At 48.9% G+C, this 20305-nt stretch overlaps 1 protein-coding gene across 2 annotated transcripts in view; it reads left to right on the top strand.

Moving 5' to 3' along the window:
* Nucleotides 1–20305, top strand: part of mdga2a (MAM domain containing glycosylphosphatidylinositol anchor 2a) — a 58696-nt gene that overhangs the window by 2824 nt on the left and 35567 nt on the right. For both annotated transcript variants that reach the window (XM_046413348.1, XM_046413349.1), the window contains exon 2: nt 17677–17816. In XM_046413348.1, the coding sequence (XP_046269304.1) occupies nt 17677–17816 (140 nt within the window). The remainder of the gene's footprint in view (nt 1–17676; nt 17817–20305) is intronic.

Below are 20305 nucleotides of genomic sequence, written 5' to 3'. Positions count from 1 at the left end.
GATTACCGATGGTTACTAACTGACCATTATTTTCAGGATTGATTAACCCGTCGATTATAATCACATTCAGTCCTTTAGCCTATAAAATGTCCCATCAGTTTCCAGTGACGTCTTCTGATGCCGTCTTTAGTCCAACCAGCAGTCCAGAACCCAAAGCAGCTGGTCCTGATGCTTAAGAGGCTGGAACCAGCAAATGTTTGAAAGGAACATTTGGTAACTGGTGATCTTTTCATCGACCAATGGTTGCAGCTGTGGAGCACATGTGAAAGCATTTCTGTGGTTTGTCCTGCAGACTGCACCCTGTTTTCATCGAGGTCTTAAAGTCCTGTTGCCGCATGTGTTAAACATGTAAACCGTGTGCCCCTTCGTGCTGGCAGCGACGTGTTGGAGCACACTGAGGCTTATGCTGGCAGCCGGAGGCCTCCATACAGACTGGAGTTTGGACTGTGGACTCGGCCGTGTGTCCCGTGTGACGTCAGCTCACACACTCAGATTATCTGTAATCTGTCATGTTGTCAGAGATTAGAGTGAGACGACCGCTATTACATCACACACACAGTTACTTACATCCATACAGTTTAGTCCGCCGCTGATGTCTCCACCTCCACGGAGGGGAGGAAGGAAGGAAGGAGGACAGAGGGGAAGAAGGAAGGAAGGAAGGAGGACAGAGGGGAGGAAGGAGGATAGAGGGGAGAAAGGAAGAAAGAGAGGAGAAAGGAAGGAAGGAGGGGAGGAAGGAAGGAAGGAGGATAGAGGGGAGGAAGGAGGATAGAGGGGAGGAAGGAGGAAAGAGGGGAGGAAGGAGGAAAGAGGGGAGAAAGGAAGAAAGAGAGGAGAAAGGAAGGAAGGAGGACAGAGGGGAGGAAGGAGGATAGAGGGGAGAATGGAAGAAAGAGAGGAGAAAGGAAGGAAGGAGGGAAGGAAGGAAGGAAGGAGGATAGAGGGGAGGAAGGAGGATAGAGGGGAGGAAGGAGGAAAGAGGGGAGAAAGGAAGAAAGAGAGGAGAAAGGAAGGAAGGAGGGGAGGAAGGAAGAAAGAGGGGAGAAAGGAAGGAAGGAGGACAGAGGGGAGGAAGGAGGATAGAGGGGAGAAAGGAAGAAAGAGAGGACAAAGGAAGGAAGGAGGGGAGGAAGGAAGGAAGGAGGATAGAGGGGAGGAAGGAAGGAAGGAGGATGTAACGTGTGTGTGTTTGTTGGGTAAATGAACAGAACTGAAAGCTTCTGCGTGTTTCTGTAGATTTTCAGTTTGTGACAAGCTGATTGATTTATTAGTTGAGTAATCGATCAGTGAATTGACAGAAAAGTAATCAGAGAGCCATTTTGATCGCTGATTAAAAACAGCTGCTGTTCTCTTTTATCTTTTATTATCGGACTCTTTGCTGAGACCACATAATCAGTTGATTAATGGATGGAACAATCAGCCCATTGATCAGGCTGATGGGGTGAGAACAGCCTGATGGGTAAACTGGATCCCAGTTTATCTCTCTGCTCAAACGGCGGACAGGAAGCCCAACCAGCGGACTAAATGTTGGCAACGTGCGCCGCTGGAAAGCGAGATCGCGTAGAAACATCTCACAACGTTCGCCGTCGGTGCCACATCAGAATGTCCCTGTGGCGTCCGAAATGAGTCGGTGGACTGGTGAAGTGAATTCAGATCCTGATGTGAGCCGTGATGTTGCTGTGAAAACGTTCCATCGCACGGCGTCCCGTCGTCCCGTCGCACGGCGTCCCGTCGTCCCGCCGCACGGCGTCCCGTCGTCCCGCCGCACGGCGTCCTGTCGCCTCCTTGTGTCATTTTTGTGTACAGGTGAATCAGTTTGGTGATGAGTTCATTGTCACAGTTCGGTTTGTGTGGTCATCATCATCATCATGATGGTGTTGGTGGAGCAGCTGCAGCCTGCAGTCATCCCCTCAGCGAGTGAGTGTTGTTGTTGTTGTTGTTGTTGTTGTTGTCGTCGTCGTCTCTTGCCGTCACACGGTTCTTGGTGACACTGATGTGATTTTGCAGCCATATGGGCTCATTTTCTGCCTCATGAAGTCCTCAGCTCATGCGAACGCAAAAGGTCAGACACAAGCCGTGGGTCAGCTGTTCGCCGGCGCCGTTTGCGAACAGCGGACAGGAGCTCGAGGTACTTGTACTTTGCATTTTATGATGACGTGTGCTTGTACTCTGCGACATCTCAGAGGTAATACAATACTCAGTCATTCACAGCTTAAAGAGGGCAGCTTTTCCTTCCTGTCCCGTGTTTAAAAGCAGCACAATATAAAGACAGGAAGTGACCTGATGGACAGTCACTCTGCTTTTCCATGGCCAACCTGCTGAAGGTGGTTCATTCAGTGGACACAAACCAGCTGTTCTCTCTGGAAGTCACACGGCTCCTACCAGGAAACGACACACCTGAGGGCCGAAGAGCTCGAGTGCTTCTGTCACAGCTGGTCAGGTGTGTGCGTGTGTGTGTATGAGAGAGAGAGATTCAATTTCCTGTTGACCAGTTTATCTGTTTAATGCTAACATGTTAGCATGGGGCTAACATGAGTCCGTGTGTGTGTTTGTAGTTAATCTGCCCCAACAGCAGCATCCAGAGGCCATCTGTCACACACACACACACTCACACACAAGCGCACACACACATGCACACACACACACACAGAGTCGTGTTTCCATCCCTCTTGGGGACATTACACTGACTTCCATTTATTTCCTGGAGGCTTAACCACCACCTGACCGTAACAATAAACATTACTTACGTTAACCTGCTACTGCAATTTCATTTCTGCCTGTAGCGAGTTAAGCAAAGGAAAACACAACAAATCCAGAAGATAGTCAGCACCAAAATGTTGTAATCTCTATAGAGACGAGGCAACACTCAGAACCACACGGCAGCAAGCAGTTCAGAGCTGAGCCCCCTGACTGAAGGCTTCATCTCATTTTGTTCTTTCTGATGTGTCTGTGGTTCTTTGTTTGGAGCTTCAAACACATTCCTTCACAGGTTGAAGGACAAACAGACAGGATGCAGTACCTGTTAGCACCCAGTTCAGGTTTATCTCCTGTGGGATGAAGATCTCTTCCTGCCCTCTGCCCTCTTCCTGCTTTATATATAACTTATATTTATTTACAACAGGGCTGTAAGAGTCAGTTCACCAGGTCATTACTTGGTCACTATAACACTACACAACTAAAGCTACAGATTAACCATAAAGTAAAAGTAAACATTATGTCATTGTTACTACAAAGCATACAAAATTTCCATCACAAACCTAAGCCTAACATCAACCTAACCTTAAAGCAACTCTTCACACGAATATTTAAGGATTTATGTTGCGGGATTTCAGTTTTGTCCCCATAAGGAAGACGGATCCTCACAACGTGACACACACCACAGTGAAGTACACAAATCCACACACAGCAACAACATAGTGTTGTGTGTGTATGTGTGTTGATTGACAGCTCCTGTTGCAGCTCTGACACACAGTGGGGGGTGTAACTGATGGTGACAGGTAGCAGATGTGTCCAGATGTCACACATACACATGTGAGGTTGCTGGGGATGGACCTGTGTGTGTGTGTTTTCCCAGCATGCTTTGCGATGACAGATGACAGCGAATCTGCAAAATGTCTCCTTTAACTGAACTCACACCACAGTGAACCTGCTCCTCATCGTCTGATCGAGTTCGATCTTCAGGGGAAGGTCGACCTTCAGCACACGTAAAGCAAAAGATTTTAATTCTGATCCAGCATCAGCGGGCCCACGTGGACCAGGCGAGCAGCACCGCACAGTAAATAACGTGTGAAACGCTCGTCTCTTCACTAAAGATCACCTGCAGCCTCAGCTGCCCGGGACAGAGCTGGCCGCCGTGCTCGTATAATCCTGATGTTCAGGATAATCCGGATCCTCCGGGTCGGGTGGAGGGGCCAGCTCTGCAGGAGTCTGGAGGCGTTCAATCCGGCTGAGTTTGTGTGACAGCAAAAGGAAAAACAACTTGATTTGAACTGCTTCATCGCACAGCAAACCAAGTCAAGTCGCCAATTCTGACCAGGGACCAGCGAGCCTTCGATCGCTGAGCGTCGGCGTCGTGGTCCCGCCAAAATAAAACCTGAGCAGTTTTTACAGGTGCTGAAGAGGAGGAGAAGCCAACAGAGTCGGAGCTCCACATGAAGCTCACAGTTAAATATTTGAACTGTAATAGAGAATAAAACTTTATTTATCACGTGACAGCAGGTGCACACCAACAAACCACTCAGACACACAACAGCAACAAAACACGCCCCTTAAGTACGAGCTTACAGGTGAGCACACTGCAGCCTGTTTGAAAAGGCGGGGGGACGCAGCAGCCTGTCTGGATTCACGCTTTACTGATCCACGGTCAGCTCGACCTTCTGTAGCCTTATTGGTCGGTGTAATCAGCTGATCAGAACACATTAACGAGAAGCTCAGCTCATCAAATAATCAGATTCACGTGACCTCGTGTTTGCACCTGCTCAGTGCGACTGAAGTGATAATGAAGTGATCACCTCATCGTTTTTCCAAACAGGCTGAACCAAACTGCAGCTGATCTGCTGTGTGTGTGTGTGTGTGTGTGTGTGTGTGTGTGTGTGTGTGTGTGTGTGCAGGTGGGATGAAGAGCTGTGAGTGGCTGGAGACATAAATCAGCACATTTTCCACCTTTGAGGAAGTCATTAACTCTGCGTGTGTGACCTGATCTCACGTTACCTTCTCGGGTAAATTGGGTTTAATTATAATTGTTTTTTTAATTCCCCCTTTAATCACAGCTGTAGAGTGTTTCCTCCCCGACAGGAAACGCCGCTCACACCGCCACTGTTCACCCTCCTCCTCCCAGTGTGTTCCTGTGTTTATCAAGCCATTAGCTGTGGGTTTACTGTGTTAATAAGTGTTAATGTGTGGTAATGAGGATGGAGCGCAGCAGATAACTGGAAGTGCTGCTGGCCCGCCTCCCGTTTCCTGCTGGCCGGCTGCTCCATGAGAGGAGGAGGAGGAGGAGGAGGAGGAGGAGGAGGAGCTCCTCTCTCAAGTCACTGAGGAATGGACAGATAGTGGAGACGGCGAGACTGTCGCTGCTGCTTCCAGCGGGTGTGAAAACGCCTGTTTTTCAGTGCTTTACTCGCTCTAACAACAAACATGTAAAACATAAATTCACCAAATAACATTCAGAAGAAAAGCGAATCGCCGTCCTGTGAGCAGCTGGAGAAACTGTCCAGGGCTCAGCACAAATGTCCTGGATCAGATGTGAAAACATACAGTACGCAACAGGCTTGAACTCTGGATGTTCACATCGGAATGTGTGTTGGAAAGACAAATGTTTCCTTTGGACTCAGTGCTAAAGCTGCTGATTTCATTAATGACTTCCTGCTCCAGTGTTCAGCTGCTGTTTCTAGAAGCAGAAGAAGAAAGTGATCAGCTGACTGACTACTGCGGTGACCTGCAGGACAAAAGCACCTGGTTCTGACTGCAGAGGAGGTTTTGGCAGCTCTTCAGGTTCTTCGGGATGCCACTCGGTCTGTGGGTCGGATGGTGTAGGGACACGTCTCTTGGTTTATTACCTTGTAATTCTGGACAGAAAAAAGTATGACAATTGATTCTTCTCCCACAGTCCTCACACTACAGACTAAAATGGCTGTAGATTTACATGCTGATCAACGTCAGCATGAAAGACAGCAATAAAACATTTTTGGTAAAAACACATGGCCGACGTTTGTGGTTTCTGCTCTCAGATCAGAGTGGGACCTCCCTCTCATCGTAGATCAGGTACTTAACAGGGACTACGTGCACTTTCCCTCTGTTTGTTTTGCCGGTTGGCTCTGACTGTTTGTGAGAAGTAGAGGTGGAGTGACACTTCCCGTCTCTGCGAACATCTCTGTTTGCCTACCAGCCAGTGTGACGGGCCCTTTTCTGTTCCACTAACCATTTGGGTGAAGAAATTAACCAGAATGTCTGTTTGGATTTATTGAGGAATCCTCACGGCCGGCCTGACCAGTGGAGGAGAAGGAACAGCTCCGACAGGAGGAGGGGAGAGGAGGACACAGGAGAGGAGGAGAGGAGACAGGAGAGGAGGAGAGAGAGGAGAGGAGAAGACAGGAGAGGAGAATAGGAGACAGGAGAGGAGGAGAGAGGAGAGGAGGAGAGAGAGGAGAGGAGAAGAGGAGAGAGGAGAGGAGAGGAGGAGACAGGAGAGGAGGAGAGGAGACAGGAGAGGAGGAGAGAGAGGAGAGGAGAAGAGGAGACAGGAGAGGAGGAGAGGGGGAGAGAGAGGAGAGGAGAGGAGAGGAGAGGAGGAGACAGGAGAGAAGGAGAGGAGGACACAGGAGAGGAGGAGAGAGGAGGAGAGGAGAGGAGGAGACAGGAGAGAAGGAGAGGAGGAGAGAGGAGAGGAGGAGACAGGAGAGAAGGAGAGGAGGAGAGGAGGAGACAGGAGGGGAGAGGAGGAGGGAGGAGAGGAGGAGAGGAGACAGGAGGAGAGAGAAGGAGAGGAGAGGAGGAGAGAGAAGGAGAGGAGAGGAGGAGAGAGAAGGAGAGGAGGAGACAGGTCATTTTTCTTCTCCTTCTTCTCTTCCAGCTCTCGGCTCCTTGTTAACATCTGAATTCTCCAGCCTGATCAAATGAGTAAATCTCCTCCCATTGCATGCTGGGAGCTGAGGGGAAGGTGGAGATGAAAGAAATATGGCTGTCGGAGTGCTGAGGATGTGCAGTAATGACATTTAATGTAGAGCAACACGCCGACGGGCTTCATGATGTGTGTGTGTGTCACATATTTTTATGTTTGGCTGTGATTCATATGGAGGCACAGGAAGTTTACATCCTCACTCATCACACTGACACACACGAATCCACTGTACGAGTGTGTGTGGTGATTCATGGAGGACGCTGCTCATCGTGATTCGTCATACGAGTGGCTGAGGACTGTACGTCCTGCGGCGGAGAGAGACGATATGGAGCGTGTGGAAAACATCTGAAATGAGAGATTTAATCACAGACAGGAGCTCTCACTCCTGTCTCCTCAGTGCTTTCACATTAGGTGCACAAACAGAAAGAGACATTGAAAGTGCTTGAATTTGTGCAAAAACATAAACAGAAGTTCTTTTGATATTTTTTGACTTAGTGCTACAGGCTGCGTTCAGCCGCCCTGCCTGGAACATGTGAATTCCAGGACTGACCAAAGACATTTACAAAGACTGTCTGCATCACAGCATGTTCAAGCCACCCTCTCTTCTCAAAAGCCTGCTGGCCTGGAAAGCCCTTGAAATGTCCTTGAATTTGATGTTTAAACAGTGAGGGTGCGACTCGTCCAGTATGGACAAACCTTCATCAGCAGTAACACTGAAATGCTGACTCATGGTCGTCAGAGCTTCACTGTGCCTTTCCCTTGATCCAGAGCTGAGTGACGTGACGTCTGTCTGTCAGCTCGCTACAGACGAACGTGAGCACGAGCAGACGTGTGATCGCGACGAAGGAGGAAACGTTAACCCGTAGCAGCGTCACAGCAGCTTGGCTTGTGCCCCGGCGTGAGGATTACAGCCATGTTTGGAGAATAATACACGGTGTACAGTGTGCTTATGTAAGCTGTCAGCCTGTGAGCTCTGCAGGCTGATTCAGGATCAGCTGCAGCCCGCAGCCATGATGCAGACACCGGGAGGAAACAGGTGGACACGTTCGGCTCACCTCAACAGGTTCTCACACTTCACTTCTCCTGTGAGATTGCTGAACAGAACGTGCTGTTAACGCCCGCTGAGCGGTCGGCCTGTGCAGCACATCAGTGTGGGCTTCTGTACCCAGAGGCAGACTGAGGACCTTCAGGAAGGTTAGCTGTGGAGTGACGACACCACGCAGCTCATGTTGAACACAGTACACACATTGTTATCCTTATCCTTACATCACTCATGAGCTGAGTAAGACATGACCACTTCACTGCCAGAGACCACAGTCACACCTCCTTCCACCTCCACTGGGGCAGGAGGTGGAGCTGAAACGAGGAGGTTAACCTCCACCAGAAGAGGAGAAACGTTACGCCGCCGTTGTCTTGTTAACGTGCTGCATGTGCTGAGTAATCAGTAAGGTCACGTGACTCCACTGTCAGGAGAGACGTCTCCTCCATGATGGAGTGAGTGATGATGTGTTTGGCTGATAATTACAGCGTGAGTGCAGTGGTGATGGAGATGCCGTGCAGCGCGTGCTAACAGCTTGGTGGCCATCAGGGTCGCTGTTAGGAGAGAAGAAGAACGGCTTCTTCTTCTCTGATTGTTATTATTGTGTCTGCGGCACTTTAGATTCATCATCATGAACAGAATCACCTCACACACTGCAGGTCACCATAGGAACAGCACTTATGCTTACACTAGGTTACACTTAACTTACTCAAGGACTTCTCAAGGACCTCTAGAACCCCCTCAAGGACCTGCAGGAGATCCTCACGTACCTCTAGATTTTTCTCCCCTGCAACCTTAGCCGTGATTTCTGGTAACTTTTCCCTGGCCCTTTTAAGGCCCTTGGGAACCCATGAGGCCTCTTGTATGACCCTTTCAAGGACCTCTGGAAATCCATAGAAGACTGCTGGCAACTTTTCCACAACCTGTGGACGCTCCTCAAGACACCCTCAGATTTTTTCAGGGACATCTGGAACTCTCTTTGGGACATCTAGAACTTATCCTCAAGGACATCTGAGCTGCCGTGAGGGCAGCCGTGGCCTGGAGGTTGGAGAAGCGGCTCGGAGGGTCACCGGTTCGATTCCCCCACCGGAGGGGCAGGAAAACTTTGGGTGTGGTGGAGTGATTAATGCGACAAATGCTCCACCCCTCCGTTAGCCGGCTGATGTGCCCTTGAGCAAGGCACTTAACCCCCCAGTTTGCTCCCCGGGCGCTTGATGCTGCCCACTGCTCCTGTGTGTGTTTCACTGCATGTAATTTGCCGGGTGTTGCATGTGTGTGTTCAACTAAGGATGGGTCAAATGCAGAAGACGAATTCAGTGTGTGTGTGTAAAAATATATATACTGTCAATAAAGTGATTCTTCTTCTTCTTCTGATGTGACCTCTTCAACCTCCTCAAGGACTTCTGGGATCTCTTTTAGGACCCAGGAACCTCCTCATGAGAAGAGGTGAGGTTTAGGGTTAGAGCAGTTAGTGCAGAGTATTTAACCTCTGTGGGTATTGAAGGCCTAAACAAAAGGGGCTGTGAGCCTATAGGCTCATCCCTGAAGTGGGTCATTACATCCACCTGGTGGCCACAACAATTCAGTTAACAGCATGGGGGGCGGGGTCAACGGCCTATCAGACCCTTTAATGACCCTCATCACCTCTACCAGCTTAAATAACCAGTCACAAAGAAGGGGCTCCACTCAGACCCATTGTCAGCAGCATTAACTCGGTCACCTACCACATTGCCAAACACGTGGCGAACATCCTGGCTCCCTTGGTGGGCAACACCCCCCACCATATACAAAATTCCATTGAATTTGTGAACAAAGTCCGGAACTTAAAAATGGATCCAGATGAAACCATGGTATCCTACGACGTGACTTCTCTGTTCACTTGTATACCAACCACGGAAGCTTTGGAAACAGTAAGAGAGCGTCTTACACAGGACGACTCTCTCCAGGACAGAACAAAACTCAGACCAGAACACATATGCCAACTCCTGGATTTGTGCCTAAACACCACATATTTCCAGTTCAATGGCAAATTTTACAGACAAAAACATGGCTGTGCCATGGGTTCACCAGTATCTCCCATTGTGGCCAACTTATACATGGAGGAAGTGGAACGCAGGGCCCTGAACTCCTTTGAGGGAGCAACACCGAGCCACTGGTTCAGATATGTGGATGACACGTGGGTCAAAATCAAAACGAAAGAAGTGCAAGCCTTTACTGAACATATCAACTCAGTGGACAGGAACATCAAGTTCACCAGAGAAGATGTTAAAGATAATAGTTTGCCCTTCTTAGACTGTGACGTCCATATAGAAAAGGACAGGAGCCTCCACATTGGGGTATACAGGAAACCCACACACACAGACCAATACCTCCTTTTCGACTCACACCACCCTTTGGAACACAAACTTGGTGTTATCAGAACTCTGCAACACAGAGCTGATAAGGTACCCACCAGCTCACAGGCCCAAGGGGAAGAACATGAACACCTGAGGGATGCCCTCAAAACGTGTGGTTATCCCAGTTGGACCTTTGTGAAAACTGCAGCTGGTTCCAGGAAGAACACCACCAAGGTGGTTGAGGAGGAAAAACAGAACAAAAGAAACAACATAGTCATCCCATATGTATCTGGGGTATCAGAAAAACTCAGGAGGATCTTCAGCAAGCACCGGATCCCCGTGTATTTCAAACCCAGCAACACACTCAGACAGAAACTGGTACATCCCAAAGACAGAACACCACACACTCAAAAAAGCAATCTGGTGTATGCTGTCCAATGCAATGAGGAATGCAAAGACCTCTACATTGGTGAAACTAAACAACCACTACACAAGCGCATGTATCAGCACAGGAGGCCCAACTCCTCAGGCCTAGATTCTGCTGTATACCTACACCTGAAGGAGAAAGCTCACTCCTTTGAGGACAACAATGTCCACATCTTGGACAGAGAGGATAGATGGTTTGAAAGAGGAGTAAAAGAAGCCATCTATGTGAAATTAGAAAAACCATCTCTCAACAGAGGAGGAGGTCTGCGACACCACCTATCTCCAATTTACAATGCTGCCCTTTCATCTCTTCCCAGGAGATTCCACAACTTAGCCTCTAAGGAAAACTGCCATTCACAAAGGACCCCATGTGACTCTAACGACTGTCGTTACAACACAACAGAGCAGTAACGAAGTCGAAACCAACTTTACCATCCCCAACGACTGTCTCAACGACTGTCGTTTGTCACAATGGAACACTAAACGAGCCTATGACACCACTGGTCATGTGAATGCCTCCACAGAGGTTAAATACCTGGGTCTCCACACCAGCTAGTTGGACTAGTCCCAGCCTAGTCAAGCGAGCATGAACTGATGAAGCCTCTTGGATGAGAGGTGAAACGTCTTCAAAGACAAATAACTAAGTCCAGTTGCATTCGATTGAATTTCCTTGAGATAGTCAGAGAGCAGCCACAGTGATGCCTCACAATGATTGGTTATTGCTGTTCAAATGAGCCAATCAGATGTCTCATTTGCACACATGGCACACTGATCGGCGTAGAATCGTGCTGCTGGGTTTCATTCATCCCTCTTTTTCCTTGGCCTCATTACGTATGCAGAAGGAGCCCCGTGTTGTAGCCAATCAGATGTCTGAAGTTATTTTTAGCCGTCCCACTGACTGCAGCTTCCTCTGAGAGATCCTCCACTCCACAAATAGTGACGGAGCTTACATAACAGAAAGAGAGAGGATGAAAAAATCTTTACTTTGACATGAATAAAACAATGAAGATAAATCTGACCTGAGATCAGTAGACAGCGACACAGGTTTAGAGTGAACCTGTGTGAGAAGGGGACAGATCTGGATCTGGGACAGATAGAGGTTTTAATATTTAGTTGCATGTCCGTGTCTCCTCTCCACTTCTGCTCTGGCATAAATAAATCAAAGCCATCTGACGGATGAAATCAGGTCTCAGATCAGTTCAGTTTACATGGACTCAGTTTAAGGCTGTCCGTTGTGTGAATGACTTCAGTGGTGCAGCAGTTTTTGATTTGTTCATGCAGAGATGTTAAAAGTCAAAGAACACTGACTCATACACACCAGCTGTCACTGGTTTTGTGAAGCTGGATCAGATTTTATGAAGAAAATATTTTCTGGTTTTTGGACGAGACTAAATCTCAGACTGGCTTTTGGGCAGATGGTGAGTTGGACTGAAGTTATAAGTCTGAACACACTTCCGATCACAAGCCAAGTGAGCCCGTTTGGACAGAGGACTAGCAGACAGCAGATTGTCCTCAGGGTAGCTTAGCACGCTGCTGTTCTGAGCTGTGCACCTTTACTTCAGTACCACGAGTGAGCTGATCTGAGGTCAGACGCTCACGTTTTTAAAGCCTGTTTTCACACACGACATCATACACACACACACACACACACAGTGGATGAGTGTGCAGAGGGAGAGAAGCTCTACTCTGCTGGAGGATGAGTCAGAGTGTACATCACTCACACACACACACACACACACACACACACACGGTCAGCCTCAGGACTGTACAGTAGAGCAGTGACTCTCAGAAGGCAGCAGGAGCTCAGCCTGATTTAACTGCTGTGTGTGCGTGCGTGTGTGTTTGTGAGAAAACCATTTCCTGAATTAAAGGGATGGAGGGATTAGTGCGTTAAAGGGGAGGAAACAGATCCCTGATGTTCTCTGCAGGAGGTCAGTGTGTTTCCATGTTGGTGTGTGTGCTGCTCGTTGTCGCGTGGACGCAACCTGACGATGGACGAGACACCCGGTGGGTCTGGCGTTTCCAGCTCACACTGAAGGTGTCCTGTAACACACAGCGACGTAGGAGTGTTTCCTGCTGAAGGTGTTTAAACACGGAGGAAATGAGCAGTTTGACACTTCTCGTTTGGTCGTGAACTCACCTGCCGTTCATGATCTCAGGTGTTGCTGCTCGTCAGTCGGTGAGTGGCGGCAGGTGTGAAGGTGACAGTGAGTGCAGTTTATCTGTTTGCTCTGAGCCAGAGGATGTTTCCACAGTTTGTTTGTTTGTTTGTTCGGTGCATTCAGGTGCTGCAGGTCAGACGCAGCTGCTGTCTGCTGGTCTGGTAATCTGAGGCCTGTTGTGAGCACAAAATCAATTATGTTTTGGCCACAGTGATCAGACACACACCACGCACACACACCTGTTCACCTGCTGACACTGCTGAACGTGTCCTCACCTGTAGTGGTTGTCCACAGGACTGGATTTGGTCTGAATCCTGGTTTTCGGTGACTGTGAGCGCCTCGACGGCAGGGACTGTGATTCCTTTATTTAGGAGGTGTTTTGCACGCCGAACTCGTCGCTGAGTGGACGAACGGGTGGAAAGCAGCTGAGCAGGATGAGATGAAAGCACATGGAAACCTTCTTCACAGCCTCCTCCTCCTCACCACGGTGTCACACAGAATGAACGAGGTTTTAAATACGTCAGTCATTTAGGACTTTATGGATTGAAAATGTCAACTTTCAACTATGAAACACTTTCTGTTTGTCTTAGCCTGTAAAATGAACCCGTTCAGTGGATGGAAATCACTGCAGGCAGAGATGTGTGTGCAGCACAATCAGTTTAAACAACTGTGTGTGAGAGAGTGAGAGAGTGTGTGTGTGAGAGAGTGTGAGAGTGTGTGTGAGAGAGAGTGAGAGAGTGTGTGTGTGAGAGAGTGTGAGAGTGTGTGTGAGAGAGAGTGTGTGTGAGAGAGTGAGAGTGTGTGTGTGTGAGAGTGTGTGTGAGAGAGTGTGAGAGTGTGTGTGTGAAAGAGTGAGAGAGTGTGTGTGTGAGAGAGTGAGAGTGTGTGTGAGAGAGTGAGAGAGTGTGTGTGAGAGAGAGTGAGAGAGTGTGTGTGTGAGAGAGTGTGAGAGTGTGTGTGAGAGAGAGTGAGAGTGTGTGTGTGTGAGAGAGTGAGAGTGTGTGTGTGTGAGAGTGTGTGTGAGAGAGTGTGAGAGTGTGTGTGTGAAAGAGTGAGAGAGTGTGTGTGTGAGAGAGTGAGAGTGTGTGTGAGAGAGTGAGAGAGTGTGTGTGAGAGAGAGTGAGAGAGTGTGTGTGTGAGAGAGTGTGAGAGTGTGTGTGAGAGAGAGTGAGAGAGTGTGTGTGTGAGAGAGTGTGAGAGTGTGTGTGAGAGAGAGTGAGAGTGTGTGTGTGTGAGAGAGTGTGAGAGTGTGTGTGTGAGAGAGTGAGAGTGTGTGTGTGTGAGAGTGTGTGTGAGAGAGAGTGTGAGAGTGTGTGTGAGAGAGTGAGAGTGTGTGTGTGTGAGAGAGTGTGAGAGTGTGTGTGAGAGAGTGTGAGAGTGTGTGTGAGAGTGTGTGTGTGTGAGAGAGTGTGAGAGTGTGTGTGAGAGAGTGTGAGAGTGTGTGTGTGTGAGAGAGTGAGAGAGTGTGTGTGTGAGAGAGTGTGAGAGTGTGTGTGAGAGTGTGAGAGAGTGTGTGTGAGAGAGAGTGAGAGTGTGTGTGAGAGAGTGAGAGAGTGTGTGTGTGAGAGAGTGTGAGAGTGTGTGTGAGAGAGAGTGAGAGAGTGTGTGTGTGAGAGAGTGTGAGAGTGTGTGTGAGAGAGAGTGTGTGTGAGAGAGTGAGAGTGTGTGTGTGTGAGAGTGTGTGTGAGAGAGTGTGAGAGTGTGTGTGTGAAAGAGTGAGAGAGTGTGTGTGTGAGAGAGTGAGAGTGTGTGTGAGAGAGTGAGAGAGTGTGTGTGAGAGAGAGTGAGAGAGTGTGTGTGTGAGAGAGTGTGAGAGTGTGTGTGAGAGAGAGTGAGAGTGTGTGTGTGTGAGAGAGTGAGAGTGTGTGTGTGTGAGAGTGTGTGTGAGAGAGTGTGAGAGTGTGTGTGTGAAAGAGTGAGAGAGTGTGTGTGTGAGAGAGTGAGAGTGTGTGTGAGAGAGTGAGAGAGTGTGTGTGAGAGAGAGTGAGAGAGTGTGTGTGTGAGAGAGTGTGAGAGTGTGTGTGAGAGAGAGTGAGAGAGTGTGTGTGTGAGAGAGTGTGAGAGTGTGTGTGAGAGAGAGTGAGAGTGTGTGTGTGTGAGAGAGTGTGAGAGTGTGTGTGTGAGAGAGTGAGAGTGTGTGTGTGTGAGAGTGTGTGTGAGAGAGAGTGTGAGAGTGTGTGTGAGAGAGTGAGAGTGTGTGTGTGTGAGAGAGTGTGAGAGTGTGTGTGAGAGAGTGTGAGAGTGTGTGTGAGAGTGTGTGTGTGTGAGAGAGTGTGAGAGTGTGTGTGAGAGAGTGTGAGAGTGTGTGTGTGTGAGAGAGTGAGAGAGTGTGTGTGTGAGAGAGTGTGAGAGTGTGTGTGAGAGTGTGAGAGAGTGTGTGTGAGAGAGAGTGAGAGTGTGTGTGAGAGAGTGAGAGAGTGTGTGTGTGAGAGAGTGAGAGTGTGTGTGTGTGAGAGAGTGAGAGAGTGTGTGTGTGAGAGAGTGTGAGAGTGTGTGTGTGAGAGAGTGAGAGAGTGTGTGTGTGAGAGAGTGTGAGAGTGTGTGTGAGAGAGTGAGAGAGTGTGTGTGAGAGAGAGTGAGAGTGTGTGTGAGAGAGTGAGAGAGTGTGTGTGAGAGAGTGAGAGAGTGTGTGTGAGAGAGAGTGAGAGTGTGTGTGAGAGAGTGAGAGAGTGTGTGTGTGAGAGAGAGTGAGAGTGTGTGTGAGAGAGTGAGAGAGTGTGTGTGAGAGAGTGAGAGAGTGTGTGTGAGAGAGAGTGAGAGTGTGTGTGAGAGAGTGAGAGAGTGTGTGAGAGAGTGAGAGAGTGTGTGTGAGAGAGTGAGAGAGTGTGTGTGAGAGAGAGTGAGAGTGTGTGTGAGAGAGTGAGAGAGTGTGTGTGAGAGAGAGTGAGAGTGTGTGTGAGAGAGAGTGAGAGTGTGTGTGAGAGAGTGAGAGAGTGTGTGTGTGAGAGAGTGTGAGAGTGTGTGAGAGAGTGAGAGAGTGTGTGTGTGAGAGAGTGTGTGTGTGAGAGAGTGAGAGTGTGTGTGAGAGAGTGTGAGAGTGTGTGAGAGAGAGTGTGAGAGAGTGTGTGTGTGAGAGAGTGTGAGAGTGTGTGTGAGAGTGTGTGTGAGAGAGTGTGAGAGAGTGAGTGTATGTGAGTGTGTGTGTGATGACATCAGCAGGAAACATTGGCAGAGTCATCAGAGAGAAACAATCTAAAAATAGAAAAGTGCAAAAGTAGGACAACCAGATCATCTTTAACACCTCCTCCTCCTCCTCCTCCCCCTTCTCTCCTCCTCCTCATTTCCTCTCCTCCCCCTTCTCTCCTCCTCCTCATTTCCTCTCCTCCCCACTTCTCTCCTCTCTTCTCTTGCTCCCACTTCTCTCCTCCTCTCCTCTCCTCCCCCTCCTTCTCCTCCTTCTCCTCCTTCTCCTCCTCCTCCTCCTCCCCCCTTCTCTCCTCTCCTCTCTTGCTCCCACTTCTCTCCTCCTCTCCTCCCCCTCCTCTTCTCCTTCTCCTCCTTCTCCTCCTCCCCCTCCTCCCCCTTCTCTCCTCTCCTCTCCTGCTCCCACTTCTCTCCTCTTCTCCTCCCCCTCCTTCTCCTCCTTCTCCTCCTCCTCCTCCTCCCCCCTTCTCTCCTCTCCTCTCTTGCTCCCACTTCTCTCCTCCTCTCCTCTCCTCCCCCTCCTCTCCTCCTTCTCCTCTGTCTCCTCCTCGTTAGGTGTGTTTTGGTTTACACCTTTACATATACCTGAGGGACAGTCTTCTTATTGGCCCGCTGATTCAGGTCTCAGATTGTGCGTTTTGACAATTCTCAGCATCAGCAGGTCATTTTGTCTGACTGCTGACTAACTAAATGAATTTAAAAATTGCAGCTTCCTGTCTGTAGATGCGTCTCAAAGTCAAGAGGCTACATCATCAGAAATGTCTTGTTCACACAGGATCTCTCAGACTCAAAGGACAAGAAAAGTCCTTCAGGTTGTTCCTGTTTGTCCTCAGTGTGCCTAAAGTACCCACAATCCCGTGCACACGATTCTCTGCCGAGCGAAGGCTCACAGCATCACATCGCATCGCTCCATGCATCAAGGGGGGACAGTTTCAGTGACGCACACTCTCCTCTGCAGGACACGACTGGACCAGTTCTGAGTTTTACATGTTTTGGTATGAACATGTACCTTATGTACACCTTATGTAGTGCCAGACCCTTCTATGATTAAGTTGACTCTTACCTCGTCTTAGAAGTTCAGTGTCCTCTGAGCATACGGGGAGCTGAGTCTCGCGTGTCCTCAGTGTTGCTGCGGGGGCTCATGTGTTCACTCCTCAGGACCAAACTGCTGTAAAAACGCTGTTAACACCCAGAGGACGCTGTTCTTTACTGCGGGCTGTGGGCCTCAAACGCCTCCTCGCTGTGTGGTTCCCATGACAACAGGTAGGGAAGATCCTGCAGGCTGCAGCGTCTGTTTGGGGGCTAATGGCTCCCGAACAGCCGCTTCGCGCGCGGCGAAAGACAAAGCCAGCTGCTCCTCTGAGTTCGCTCAGGAGCTTCATATCAGACGTTTTCTCTCTGCCGCAGATAAAGACGCCAAATTTCTGTCAGAAATCACTGGTTTGGAGGCAGCGGCGAGGCGTGGGGGGCGGAGTTTACAAACTGATTTCTGAACACGAGTTCAGAGTCCATTTCCACAGCAACACGGTTGATCCATGCGGTTGAAGCTGCCGCACTCGGCTCCTCCGCAGGGCTTTTCAAGGTCTACGTATGAAAGGAAGGCGAAAGCGATCAGGATAGCGGACTGAGCTGCACGCAGGCCAGCAGAAACATCGCATCCTGACTCCCATCAGGATTTTAGTGCACGTGGAAACGATCTCGCTGATTCCTGCTGCTTTGTGGAGTCCGTTCAGGTTCTGGTTACCCTTTAAAGTCACACAGGAACGCCGACGGCATCGGAGGTCTTAAAGACGACACTCAAACTACACAATGTTCTGTTTATATGTTACATCATTGCCACTGCACATACCTGTTTCTGATTGGCCAGCGGGTGCCCATAACAACTCAATGAAACTTCACTGTGCTGTAGGAACTGTGCTGAATGTGTTGTCTCTGTGCTGTCGCCCACAGCGCCCCCTACTGTACGCATTGTGCACTCGGGTCAGACCTGTAACGTGGAGGAGGAGCGCTACAGTGAGCGGGTTTACACCATCAGAGAGGGAGAGACTCTGGAGCTGCAGTGTCTGGTGACTGGACACCCCCGGCCGCAGGTAACAACATCCTGGCTGTGCTGGGAACGCTGGGTGTACTGGGAGTGGGAGGAGCTTGGGATGGCGGAGGAGCTGCAGCATTAGCGTATCAGGGTGAGATATCATGGGAGAGAAGAGGAAGCATACACCACCGCTGTACAGGTGAGTTCAGGTACATCCAGGCGTCATCCAGGCGTCAGTGAAGCATCATCAGCAGTACGGTATAAACAGGCAGAGGCGTCGACGTTGGCTCTGCCTGCTGATCTATAGAGCAGGACTCGGGTGTCACCAGCCCGTCTGCCACACCGGCAGGTTAATGTTTGTAGCGTCACATCAGAGAAAGTCTCGGACGTGTTAGCAGTCAGAGTTTACACGCACTTCACAGTGCGTTCAGGTGACCACAGCCTTCGGAGACGAGCCTTGTCATCAAAGGATTTCCTGTGTATGTCCTCCCACCCTCACACTTGTATCACAAAGCACCACCTCTGTTGCCTAGCAACCTTGACAGCTGCACTTGATTTTTTAACATTTGTTAAAAAATGTTATTCCAGTTATTTGACTAACTGCACTCAAACTAAACTCCTGCTATCCACTGCTGTTCTGCATCTGACTTAATTGTTTCTTTAGAAAACAAATCTAATGGTGAGAACTAAAAAACATGGTGTGGGGTGGGACGCGAAGGATCCGACCGGCGTGTCCTGGAAAAGGTGTCTCGCCGCTGTGAGGCATTCGCTCTTAAAATGCAGCCTTCGAAGGCTGCTGCCCCTCAGCTGAGACACTGGAAAACATCACAAAGTAAAATCAGTGTTAATTCATAAAGCCGCCCTCCCACAAAGCACCTCCCTCCGTTGCCGCCTTTTATCTGAGAAGCGACTGCGTGGACGCGTGATCACAGAAACACGTACGAAGTCTTTGGGAGGGACCAGAGTTTATTCATCGTCTTTGTAGCAGATTAAAGAATGAATGAACATCCAGAGAAATGTGAGGCGAACATTCACACACACACACGTGCACACACACACATGCCTATTGACTCTGCAGAGCACATACAGTCATAAAAAATCTCCCATCATCCCCGGCGGCGTGCTGTAAGTGCCAGAGCTCCTGCAGAGCTGAGCTGCTCCGATGCCTTTGTGTTTCATAAATGAGAGCAATCACAGAGAGGAGGAGAAGAAGAAGAGATGGTTACTGTGAGCGATGAAGAGGAGAGCGAGGGCTCAGAGGGTTAAAGAGAAATCAGTAAGAGAGGAAGAAGTGATGGCATTGCGGTGGAAGCTGTTGTGGCTGCAGCTCCTGTGCTGTCGTCATTAACATTTATTAAGATTTAATAAAAACAAGTTGACGTCAGCAGTAGTGGAGAACGAACAAGCTGTGAGCGGAGACGTCGTCCCGTCAGGGGACAGGATCTCGTCAAATACCTGTCATGATTCCTGCTGTCCATGCTAATTAAATAAATGAAATAATGATTTAGAAAACATCTGTGTTGGTGACCACAGACAGAGGCAGCACATTTCTAAATTCAGCTAACTTGAACCTAACCTGAACCAAAAACTGTGACATGATCTGAACTGTAATTCTGTCCTCCAGACCTCCAGTATGCAGCTGCTGCAGTGCACGTTGATTCATAGAAACCGGGTTATTACAGTGGATGTAACCATGATGTTGTTACCTGTGTTACCTGGTTTCTGTGAGTAAGCTGGTTATTTACTAACTAACTCAGACTGCTGAAGCTTCATGTTAACTAAAGATGAACTTTATATTGTCTTCAGAGCTCATATAAACTGATGGATGGTTCACACATCAGCGTACGTGTCAGTGCTGTGAGGTCCTGAGCCTCAGGTGCAGACCAGTGATTTATTCCAGTGAAACTCATGTGAAACATGCAGTCGCAGTCTGTTTGGTTTCTTCTTGTGTTCCTCCAGTGAAAGTAGAACGCTGTCGGCTTTAGTAAACACTGAGCTGCGATAAAGTGGGACAAAATGAAATCCAAATATTTAGAACAGAATCAGAGTAAAAGGCTCATCAGGGGGTTTGGTGCAGTTTCAGTTTATTGTTGATGATGTTTATTTCCCAGCAGTGATGTCAAAATAAAAGCAGTAAGTGTTTGTGCTGCAGCTCATTAAGACCTCCTCTGCTACGCACACGCACACACGCGCGCGCACACACGCACGCACACACACACGCACACACACACACACCATTTATTTCTGGGTTTAGAAGGTGTTCAGCTCAGTTCAGTTCAGTCCTGGTGTAGAAAAAGTGTCACCAAGTTTTAATTATTATAACTCAAAAATCATAAAGAGAGGGCTGAAATTCACAACGAAAATATGTAACGTAAATGTTGATATGGTCAGTAACGATCAGTAATCAGCTTGGATCAGCTGTGCTGGAGTCTGTTGTCTCCTCTCCTCCCTCCTCATCTTCACTCTTCCTCCTTTCGCTCTTCTCTCTCTCCTTCTCTTGGTTCCTCTTTCTTTAGTCCCTCTCTCTGCTGTCAGTCTGTTCAGGCT

This window comes from Scatophagus argus, chromosome 15 (assembly GCF_020382885.2).
Source record: "Scatophagus argus isolate fScaArg1 chromosome 15, fScaArg1.pri, whole genome shotgun sequence".
Classification (NCBI taxonomy): Eukaryota; Metazoa; Chordata; class Actinopteri; family Scatophagidae; genus Scatophagus; species Scatophagus argus.
Note: the sequence above shows the minus strand (reverse complement) of the source record. Positions and strands in the feature narration are given on the sequence as shown.